At 32.5% G+C, this 12,115-nt stretch overlaps 1 protein-coding gene across 3 annotated transcripts; it reads left to right on the forward strand.

The window, feature by feature from the left end:
- Nucleotides 1-1,167: 1,167 nt before the first annotated feature.
- LOC134711183 (uncharacterized) lies at nucleotides 1,168-9,952 on the forward strand. 3 transcript variants are annotated; one of them, XM_063571638.1, is made up of 4 exons: nucleotides 1,168-1,233; nucleotides 5,371-5,513; nucleotides 6,735-6,813; nucleotides 8,801-9,952. In XM_063571638.1, the coding sequence occupies exons 2-4, from the start codon at nucleotides 5,493-5,495 to the stop codon at nucleotides 9,586-9,588; spliced, it is 888 nt and encodes a 295-aa protein (XP_063427708.1). In that variant the 5' UTR covers nucleotides 1,168-1,233; nucleotides 5,371-5,492; the 3' UTR covers nucleotides 9,589-9,952. The 3 variants fall into 3 exon arrangements, with proteins under 3 accessions (XP_063427708.1, XP_063427710.1, XP_063427709.1); XM_063571640.1 differs by having other exon boundaries at nucleotides 5,371-5,499; XM_063571639.1 differs by lacking the exon at nucleotides 1,168-1,233 and adding an exon at nucleotides 4,085-4,191.
- Nucleotides 9,953-12,115: the final 2,163 nt, after the last annotated feature.

Genomic DNA, 12,115 nt, shown 5'->3' on the forward strand with positions numbered 1-12,115 from the left:
TTTATTGACAAACCAATTCAACTACCCAACCAATCGGTTTAAACAGATGTTTGATTTTTGACCTTTGACCAAAAACTAAAGTCGACAAGATCAATCCAAGGATTTGGCAGGTGTTCCTATATGCTAGGTTTTACCTTTTACCGAAAGCAAAAGAAACTGAATCATGATGTTATGTTGGGAAAAGGGCTCTTTCAATTTATAAAAATATGAATAGATTATTATAGATTAATGGTTTTGAAAATATTAATGAAATTAAAATTTTGAATGGAAACGTGGAAAGTGTCTTAGAGACAACAACCCCACCCCAAATAATTGGTATATTTCTAATACAAATTGTATTGACTTTTATAAGATTGTTTTGTGTCAACGAATTGGTTTACTGCCTCGTATACACATTTTTTTTATATTTATATATTTATTCCAGAATGTTTTAAATCCACAAAAAATACTGAATACAAAGGTCAAATAAGTTTGACAGAAACTGGACGTACCTGTAAACATTAGGAAAAGAAATATCCACAAATACACAGGTTGATTAAGCTTGAATTGGAACTAAATTTTTGTATAAACCAAGACAATAGCGGAACAAAATGGAGTATGTTTGGTTGGTTGGTATGTTTTTTGAAAATCTTACTTGACACACAGCAAAATTTAAAAGAACAATTAAAATTGCGGCATTTTTGAGTAATGCTAAATAATTAAAACAGGGCGAGCGTCACAAAATTTGCACTGCATCTACATATAACAAAGTATTTATTTTTGATAAGACATAGTCGTTGCAAGCCTGTTAAAGACACTAATAAGCTGTTACTATGTAAATAGCACGGAGGTCTCCAACACGGACACATGGTTCATCCTTTAGAATCTGAAATATGTATGTATGTATACATCCCAATATGTCAAACAGCCGAGCCTTAACATGAATAGGTTTTACTACCGGATGAAAGAAGTCCATATATAGACTATATCAATAAAAATTAACAGTTCCCTCCCTTTATTTAGCAACATTGATTATCAAATTAGTAAAACATAGTATTCATTGGGAAGCGATGAGCTAATTCAAAATACTTTGCTACAATATTATGCAAAACATTTAGTTTTCATAAAAAATTACAACACTTGACCTATAATCTGACCTTTCATTTTCATTGTAATTTCTTTAATTTCCTTGTTTGAAATTTTATGTAATTCATTCCGTTTCCGTTCAAAATGTTGTTTCAGAGTTAAATGATGGTAAGTGCAGATAAATTTTTTTATACATTATTTTTAATCTTTGTTAATGATATATTAAGTACATAGCAATTGACTTCTAAGAATTAGTGAACGTTGAACATGTGCAGTATATTCAGTCTGTATGTCAAGTTGATGATGACTATGGTGTTTGCAATAAAATCCAATGTACATGTATAAGTGGATTACAACATAATTGGAATATCATTAATCTAACAAGAGTATTTATTTTAAGGAGTTAGCTAACACTTACATGTATGTTTTCAAAAAAGTAACTTTACTTCAGTTACATGACATAAAGACTCGTATCTGTAATAAACCAAAACGGAAAATCCTGCCTATAGGTGATAGCATGCAAAAAGTAGTACTTCTGAAACATATTCATGAGCCTGTTAAAAGTCAGGGTAAAAGTTTTGTCACTGCGGCAATTTCGTATAGGTGACAGATTTTCGTGAGTCTATTTCAAATTTATTTTTAAACTTGTCTAGATTCCTTATGAATAACAGCCTCGTCTATAGTATAGATAAAAGGTTTTCATTAAACACTTATTGACCTGTAGATTGATCTTTAGGTTTCTGTTTCAGAAAGTTACTTTTCCCAAAAACAAGAAACTATGGTTTGAAATTATTGATTATTTTTAACGTCGTAACTCTCCTTTATAATTTTTATCCTGAATAGAACTTTATTTGACGCCATAAATTGCCGTATTGTGTGATGAATTCTCTCGCAGACACTATTTTAACGTTAACAGCAGCTATAACAATTTCAAAACAGGGTGAGACAATTTATTCACCTAGCTTAACCTCATTTGTAATCATAGATAAACACCTAGCTACCCGAAGGATAGGTAAGATGTATGACTTGATAAGAATACTTAGTTATATATCACACATCAAGCACTAAGATCCGCGCTGAAAAGAGATGGATTTCTTAGACAGTATGTTTAAATATACATTAATCTATGGAAGGATAGGAAGGTCAAATCAAAAGCACTTGTTAGAAAAATACCGCGCTCTGTGTTCTTTATAGAACTAAACTACATCTTAATATCTTGTTTTAAATAATAAATTAAGCTATTTTCTATAAACAACACGATTGGTCCAATTTTGGGATCATTTACTGATAAAATAATTTATCTGAAAGTAAAGCATATTTTTACCTGTCCCAAGTCATCAGCCTCTGGCCTTTATTAGTTTTGCATGATTTTTTATTTTAATCATTTATAAGTTTTGAAGTTAAGTATGACGTTAATTTTCACTGAACTAGTTTTTGTTTAGGGACCAATTTAAGACAGCCTCCAGGTGCGGGATGTTCTGGCATGTTGTAGACCTATTAATGGCTTCGGATGTTTTCCCCGCTTTGGTCGGTTTGTTTACTTTTCGACACATTCCAAACTGCCATTCCCAATTTCATAAATAATATCAGTATAGAATATCACGTATACCTATTTGCAGATTACAAAATAATTCTAGAATCTTAAAAGGACTCATCTGACGGAGGAGCTGATTCAGTCAAAAACACTTCTAAATAACCTTCTACGCGGATTTTTCAGTACATGAGTACCACATATCTTTATATGTTATTTCTTGATACACACACACCAACACAAACAGTACAGTCATTAAATTCCTTTTATATCAACTAACAATCGAAAAATAGCGAAAAGATCGTTTTAGAGAAGATGTCAATAATTAAGATACATGTGTATTACAGTTATCTGTAATAAGGCGACGTCATGAATTTCAAATTTTTGTTTTAATTAGGGGAGAATCTTTTGTTTTAATCTAAAGAAAATTTGATTGAAATCAGTTTACAGGAAACTCAGTTATTTATAAGAAATTGAAATTAGCTTCTAAATAAACTTTAACTTCATTTCTCTATCCGAAGTGATGATTATTTTATTTTTCAAGAATATCTTCATGTAAACATATTTTCTTTTTGTGAGTTGTAGTGAAGATTTATTTTTAAATTGTTCACAGCTTCGTATCTTAACAATGTTGCCCTTATTGCAATGTTTGGTAACCTTAAATGGTTTACACAGGAAAAACAATATTCAATTATAAGCCTGTTACCTTTGATATCTATTAACATCCCTCTAATTAAGCAATGGTAACCAATGATGTGAGGTTATTTTGATTTTGGCGGTAAGAACAATGAAACTACTATCGTCCTTTAAATTCTGAAATTGTGAATTGGTTTACAAAACCTGTAAAACATTTTACATCTGAAACATCATTTGAATAAATACAATTGTTTCGTTGAGTCTTTACCTGAAACCATTTCAGTGCATTCGACAGGTTTTTTTAGAAATATCGTTAGTAACCATCTTATTTGTTTATCACTCGTTCTAAGTTTTATATTAAAAAAAAAAGAGACACCAAGGGTGTAATGAAAACAAATTAGTGAAATTAAGAAATCAAACATCCTGCCGAGAGACGGAAAACAGTACGCAAATCATAACACAGGAAATTAAACTAAATAGATACAGATGTAGAATAAAGTGTGCATGAAAATCGGAAGATACTATAGGGTGTGGTAATCAACCTTGACTTCCAATGAGGTTCTTGTACGGTCGCTAGTCGAATAGATAACCATCACTAAGTACTTCCGTTTTGACAATCACTTGATACATCAGTATTCGAAATAGAATATCTATTTCTTTTCATGAGTAAGTGCATATCAAATGAACAAGATTGTGTGATACAGTAACACTTTATTTTTAATTTTGCTTATAAATGAATGACTTTTTAAATTTGAAGAACTGCTTACGTCAAATCCTGTTTACAACTTACTTGTTGAAATATTAGATAAATTACATTTTTTTTTATATATAATCTGTTAGTATACATGTATCTCTAAACATTTAATTTAGCTATAGTTAAATTTTACTAGAAGTAGGTCAGACTTTCGATTAAAAAGTCTTACACATTACATGCGATCGTGTCTGTCCGGAGTTGTATTGTAAGTAGCTTTATTTACTTATAATTCAGTAAATTTTTGATGTAACACGTCTTCTGAATGGCTGAAAGTTGCTCTGTCTATCAGCCCAAAGACATACATTTGTTTTTTGATCGAGGCGTCATCAACGTTTTTGTTTCAGGACATAATCACACAAATGTTGTGCACACTTTTAAATAACACACGTAAGTGTGCACCACATTTTGAGTATTTCTTCATAGAACGAAAACCAATTATACCATTTTGCCTTAATGAATCTTAATTTCTTCATATAAAGGTTATTCCTTCATAGACAGAAAAAAAAATATTGCAGTCATTCTTAAATGAAATAAATTCATAAACCTAATCCCAATGGAACAAATTGAGTTCTTAGATATATTTCCGTGGGTCAAAAATCCAACAGCACAAAATAGCCATTCTTTGATATATATGACGTGGATAAGTATTTATATTACGGATTACAATGTGTCGAGGTTTGTGATTGGATATCAACACAGGGATGTCAGTATATATTCAGGAAACTGCCGGGGTATATACGACGTTTTTATCCCCAATTGGAACCTCAACAACGTCATCATAAACCGGTTACTATGTGACGTATTCAAAAGCTTTACAGAACACTCAGGAATGTCAAAGGCTCACAGCGGGAAAATAATCATGTGCTTCAGTCAATAACACGTGTTAATGGTCGAGTGGCCCAAATAGTTTAACACCTGTATCACTAGCCTGTCAACCCCACGATTGGATGTTCGAACCCTGTAAGGGCACTCTGTTCCAACATGAATTGAACCGGGTAGCTCTTTTTTCTTGTCGAAAATCGGTGATTATTTCCGAGCACTCCGGAAACCTCCAACAATAAAAAAGGGACACTCATGCTGAAAGTACCTTTAAAAAACACCAATCAATCAATCAATCACATTATATCTCGGTCGCCTTATGTATGAATTTTTTTCTTGGTATAAGTAAGTAAGTAAATTATTTATTATAGTGACATGTATTGTTCACAAAATATTATATAATACAGTGAGATATAAAAACAACAATTAGAACACCCAACCCTTTGGGTCTATAGGTCACTTTAAACATAGTTTTCTATGGTACGACGAACAAAAATAAATAAATGTTATCGAAAACTACGTATTGTATAACGGTGCTGCTTATTGAATTTATTTTTCATTTCAGACATACACTGCTAACGAAACACCGCTTGCTTGACATTATCAAAAAATAGTACAAGAATGTAAAGTACCAAACACGTCAGCAAAAACTAATGGCATTGCTTTATGGAATGAATATACTCCGAGATGAAACGTAATAATATACATGTAAGAATGCATGATTTCTGTATCAATATTTCAAGCACCTGAAGCTTAATGTCAGTTTTAGACGCTAATTTGTCGATGTCCTCAGACAGAAACCACGTCATAAGTGGTTTTTTTTAAGTGCTTTTCTGACGTTTCAACTGATTTAAAGTTGTTAATTTCTGTGTCATTTGGTCTCTTGTGGAGATTTGTTTCATTGGTAATCATACCACATCTTCTTTTTTTTTATATTTACACATATTTAGCTGCTTGGTCCCTATTATTGTTTTATTAACCTAATACGTTTGTCTTTGGTTACTCACCTACATGGCCTTAGTCTTCCTTATTTTTTAATTTACTTTGGAGTTAAGTAATTTTGCTTTAACCTTTTTTTAAAGTGTTTGATATAACTGGTATTGGCAATTGTCTTATTTTGAAAGTTTGTTAAGTTAAAAAAATATTTTATTTATTCAAAGAGACATAGATATATGATGTCATAAGTTTTACTAACTTATTAACTTCTGCTGTTCAAAATATAAACATTATAATAATTATGTAGAGCAAGCGAAGTTAGTAAATATGCAGAATTATACGTAGTTTAAGAGGTAAAACCCAAAATGAAATCAAATGAAAACATAATACAAAACATAACTAATGAATGCATGAAATCACGTGGACACTAACATGTTGTTTGCTTGTTTTAAATTTTATTTAAAGGTTGTTGGTCTGTCTATTCGTGTCCGTTCCAGTTACGCCGAAGTGGATTTAGAGAGGACATCGGGCTTGGGCTCTTCATATGATGCTACATATATAATTAATGCATAGAAGTTTGTTTATCAAGGCTCTCCTAATTAAAATCCTGAATCATCATCTGTGTCGACTATCCTTACCTCTTTTTTGATCCTACAAGAAATATGGACTGAAAATTTACAATTTTCATGGAGCTTCTTAATCATTGTTAATTGTTTAATTGAATAAAATAGGCTTTATTTATGGTAGTTCAACTGAGAGAAAATATTAATTTACTGTAATGTAACTAAAAAATTGCCAAAAAAAAATAATTTCCCTAAAAACAGGACCATTATTATCAAAATAGATTTTAATTTCTAGGAAATTATTGAATTAATTGTCGTCAAGTACCTTTTCCTGTCAAAATTTAACATTCAACATTTGTATGTATGTAAATATTAAATTATATATTCATAATATTTAAATTAAGAGTGTATCATTATTCTTTTTTTTCAGGTAGCCATGGAAACATTTAAAATAGGAGATGACATCACAAATTTTTCCTCAATATCTTCAAGCACAGACTCCAATATAAGTAGGCTAATAGTATTGCTAGATTAGTTAAGAAAATACATATTAAACTTACTTACTCATTGATTGATGACTGCAAAATGTCACGATGTAGATATTCCGTACTTAAAAAGAATTCAACCGACATTTAACCACACTCAAATCAAGGACGCTAAACTAAGTCGATTTAAATCACTTGAAAACAAACTTTGTTTCGTTTGTTCATGGTATACATCCCATTAAAATGACTTTTAAAAGAGCCCCACCCTTGTGCAGTTAACATTATTGTGTATCTTTAGATAATTTATCCTTTACCTGTAATATATATTATATATTTTTTTAAACTGTTAAACAACAGTTTTATCATTACGGGGATGTAAGGCGTTTGCAAACCAGTGAGAACCTTGCTCTATTTTAAAGTTTGGTTTGCAAGGTTCGTCTGTAAGATTAGTTTTGCATTTTATAACAGCACTCGTGTATTTGCGATTCAAAATTGTTTCTTTATATAACATACGGTTTGTAGTGCAGTGAGCGCATTGTTGAAAATGGTTACGAAAATTGAAGTTTCCGTTCAAGTTTGTGTTCAAAATACACCTTGCTCATAACCAAAAATTAGTTTTCACGTTTTGGTAATTTTGCTTCTTCAATTTTCGTCCATCTGTCGACACGTGCTTATTTTATGACAGTAACCTTTGAGAGGTCACTATTATCCATGAAAAAATTAGAGGTAGTATAATAGTTTGATCCTTTGATTTCAATATAAAATTCAAACCAACTACCCTGATTTGTGCGCTGTAAATTAACATTAAAATAAAAACGTTAAATTACAAAACATACTGACCACTGAGGAAAAATTTTAAACAGATGATAGTCACATCAAAATCTCGTCATGTGCAAAAAAATAAGTTACGTGTAACAATGATGCTACTAAAGACATGTTTACCTGTTATGCATTTTTTTTACACATTGTTGTCAATATAATGGTATGCGACTACCATAAAAGTGAGAGGTGAAGCTTGTTATAAAACCAGGATAAATCCACCGTTTTTTACATTAGGAAATCCTATATGTATACGTAGTCACAAATATGACAGTTTTTTTTCTCATTCTTTCTTTTCAAGTTGTTTTCCGTTCGCAATGTGTTTTAGTTACATTCATGATATACAGCCATATTTTGATTGTACAATCTCAATACACATTCGGTTTAGTATTTTGTCCAAATCTGTAAATTTTGAGACAGATTTGCAATTTATTATTATTCAGTGACATTCTCTTTTATTTTTATTTTCTTAAAGCATTTTATGAAACCTGTCTACTCTTATTTTATTTCAAAATTCTATATCATACATTTTTTTATGAACAAAAATGTGCTGTTGAACGATCTGAGCAAATTTTGGCAATTTTGAACGACTCGTAGCTTGACAAGTAGCACGATGACCCACATTTTGTATTATATTTTTGAAAAAGCATAGTAAAATCTTCATTTTAGAAAAGTTTGAGAAAATTCTATATGCGGAAATATATACCGATGATCTACTATAAGCTTTAATTCGATCCTAAGAAGAAACAGGCAACAACACGGTAAAGAGACCAGCAACAAAAAGAAAAACAATAGTCTTAAAAACACTACGAAGAGAACTAAAGATTGTTTTACACGACCCTAAGAACCCGTGGATTCAAAAGCTGCCTTGTAAGCTGTAACACTATATCACGAATATTCATGTTCGGAAACATATATAGAATACCAAAAGCGCAAAAAGTACATAAAAAACAGACAACACCATAGCAAAATGAAAAAAAGGAACTGACAAAAAATAAATCAGTGACAGCTTTTGAAATATAAAAAAAGACGTATTTAAACGTGCAAAAACTCATTCTTTCTTGTGTTAAAGATTATGAAACGGCATTAATTCAAGTTGAATGAAAAATATATATGTCGTCAAAAAATATATACGTCGTCAAAAAATAACAATAAATCAAATCATATTGCATTTAGTTTGTTCTTCTTTCAGGTACAGCGTCGTCCGACTATGTGTACTCGATAACCATATATTACATTGGTGCATTGGCCTTTACGATGCTCGTTGTCATGACAGTAGCTTTTATAATCATGTGCCATGTCTTACGTAGACTGCGACATAAGACCCGACCTCCAGAACCGGTCAGAATGACTAGTAATAATGATTTCAACATAAGAATTTCTGATGTATTTGATGGCGGTAACAAACGACGGATGTCACGTGCTCCGGGGCAGTCGAGGAATACGGCATACTTCAGGCAAGATTCGCAAGAAGCAAGTCGATTTGATCGAATGTCGGTGGTCCCATACGCTGTTTCTGTTGTAAATGAAAATTTGAATCCTAAGCCGATCTTTGGCGAGCCGCCAAAAACAGAAGACTCGGTAACAAAATCAATGAATGTGAATGAAAACATGACGCACCAAACCAGAGTTATTCTGTCATCAACACTACCAAATCGCAATGCAAACACTATTGCTGTGGATGAAAACATTGTCACGCAACAAAACAAAACTAGTTTGTTCTTAACACTGCCAAACAACGCTACCAAGCACAACCCTGCAAATGAAATAATACTACAAGACAAAATTGCTGAAACAGATCAAGCAATACGTACAACCAATGAATATCAAGTGCCTAGATCAGCAAAAGTGGTAAAAGACAATGATAAAACTCATTACCAAATTCCCGGCAACCATTATCAAACTCCTAAAAGTCCTATAATGTCTAAAAATCCGAATTACCAAACACCTAAAGCACCTCGGAAAGTGATAGCAGTATGATACATATTGACATGTAATATAACCATGATTTCAGTTATTGAAGTGAGAAATTAGCCATATCATGTTCGTTGGATTAAATTAGTGTTAAAGTCCAAAAAATAGTATGCAGGGAAATTTTTCAAATTCTTCAAAAATTGCATATTCCTCAGTCGTTAATGTGAAAATTAATCATTGCCAAGTGCAATTGCGGATATTTGTGTGTAATGATCAACAGAATGGGTGCAAGGGAGCTCGTTTGGATTACCTTAACTTCCTATAAATAAGATTTCATCTCTGATTTTTCGGTTGAGAGTGTGTGGTAAATTGAATATAGTTCTTTGTGTTGTGTAAGAATGCTATTTTTTTTAATAAATGATATCGTGTTTTTATTTATAATTTTGGCCTTCGTGGTATCGCCTGTTATTCTTGTGGGGTTTTTTTGGTTGGGGTTGAGGGGGCGGGGGGTGTCATCGTTTTAATCTTCTGTCTTTTTTTTACAACGTATTCCTTGTTCAGGTTCGTCTAAATGCATTTTATTTCTATTCTTCTTAACTTTTTTTCTTACGAATCCTAGTTAGATAAACTATATATTCTTCTCTGTGCGTGAACATTTTCATTTAGTTCTGTTTCTAATATGTACATTTAACATGAACACATCGGAAAGAAGAAGAAAAAATAATACTACGAGGTAAAAACAACACGATTTGTATTCATTAGTTTCAGGTTTGAATGTTTTTTTTTTTTTTTTTATTAAAATACACAAGACTTCTTCATGTTCTTCCACTGTTTTCCAGTCATATATAGTAAATGACATTTTATCAAGCGGTATCTTTAACATTGCAATAAATCACGGAGGTTTGGCTAGCCACAAAACCAGGTTCAACCCACCATTTATCTTAAAATGTCCTATGCCAAGTCAGGAATATGTCAGTTAATATCCAATAGTTCATTTTCTATGTATGTTAAGATAATCATGGTTATAGAACTTTCAAAGCAATCCTTGATAACTTTTTAAAAAAGGGAATGTGTTGTTTTGAATTTTCCTCTCAGTTCAGTATTTTTATGGTTTTATTTTTTCCAAAGTTGCAGTAAAAGGTTATTTCAATTAAATGTAAACAAAGGTTTGCAAAACTAATGACATGGCATACAAGAAACATTTTAATAAGGTTGACATGGTTGATAAGGTTTAATTACTTCAGTAAATGTGTGTTGTACAGGTAAAAAGAAAGCCCTACTATTCTTAAAATAGAAAGCCCTACTATTCTATGTCCAGAGGCCATGATTGTATTAAATGATATCGAAATAAGATGTTTGTTGGATACGGGGGCACAAGTATCAACCATTACGGAGTCCTTTTATAGGCGCCATGCATCGATCTTGGGGAATTTTGTAGATATCACCGATATATTGAGAGTATCAGCTGCAAATGGTGGGAACATACCTTATATTGGGTACATTGAATGCGACCTGCGGGCTCTTGAACATACTTTTAAAGATATGGGATTCCTGATCGTCAAAGACCCTGATGATAATACATTGAAACAACGAAAAAGGAAGGTACCAGGCGTTATTGGCTCTAATATCTTTAGAGGTATGCGAGACGTTTGTAGTAGTATAAAAAAGTTACCAGAAAAATGGGGACATATCTTGACCTTGTATGAAGAGATGAATGCCACTGAAATTTCATACAAAAGCAACATTAGAATTCCGAATGATCAAACAGTTATAATACCAGCAGGTACTATTAAGATGATAGAAGCTCAAGCAAGGCCAGCACCAAAGGGGCACGTTCTAGATTGTATTGTAGAGGAAAATACTACACTTACAATGCCGAATGGTTTTCAGTTAGCATCGGCTGTCGTTTCGGTAAGACAAGATGGCAGAATTCCTGTCCAGATTTGCAACTATAGCAACACAAACATCAAATTAAAACCCAAAACAATGATTGGATGTGTAATGACCCAAAACGACTCCGCACATGACAAAGAGACAGCAGAAGTTAACAGTCAAACAGCGTGTCCTGTTACCAACAATGATTATTTGGGAAAGATGGATGTCGGATCTTTAACAAGCGAACAGCAACTGCAATTGAAAGACGTAATATCAAAATACAGCGACACATTAAGTAAAGGCGAAGATGATATAGGATTTTGTAATAAGATAGAACATCAAATACCAACGGCAGATGACGTACCAATCAGAGTACCGCATAGACGGATTCCTCCGAATCAGTGGTCGGAAGTCCGAGAATACCTACAGAATGCACTGAAAATGGGAGTAATTCGCGAGTCATCCAGTCCGTATGCAGTACCTGTTGTTGTAGTCCCAAAGAAGAATGGAAAGTTAAGAATTTGCGTAGACTACCGAGGCCTCAATGCTAAAACTAGAAAAGACGCCTATCCGTTGCCAAGAATTGAGGAAGCTCTTGATGCTCTAGATCTGAATGCTGCAAAGTACTTTTGTAGTTTGGACCTTGCCCATGGATATTATCAGTTGCCTATGGCTGCGAAAGATGTAGAGAAGACAGCGTTCAGAGTAGGAACAGGAG

This window comes from Mytilus trossulus, chromosome 3 (genome assembly GCF_036588685.1).
Source record: "Mytilus trossulus isolate FHL-02 chromosome 3, PNRI_Mtr1.1.1.hap1, whole genome shotgun sequence".
Lineage (NCBI taxonomy): Eukaryota > Metazoa > Mollusca > Bivalvia > Mytilida > Mytilidae > Mytilus > Mytilus trossulus.

Coding starts and splice junctions, on each gene's coding strand:
- LOC134711183 (XM_063571638.1), top strand. CDS start 5,493: ATGAAACGTAATAATATACAT. Junction 5,514..6,734: donor TGAAACGTAATAATATACAT/GTAAGAATGCAT, acceptor CTTTTTTTTCAG/GTAGCCATGGAAACATTTAA. Junction 6,814..8,800: donor AAGCACAGACTCCAATATAA/GTAGGCTAATAG, acceptor TTCTTCTTTCAG/GTACAGCGTCGTCCGACTAT.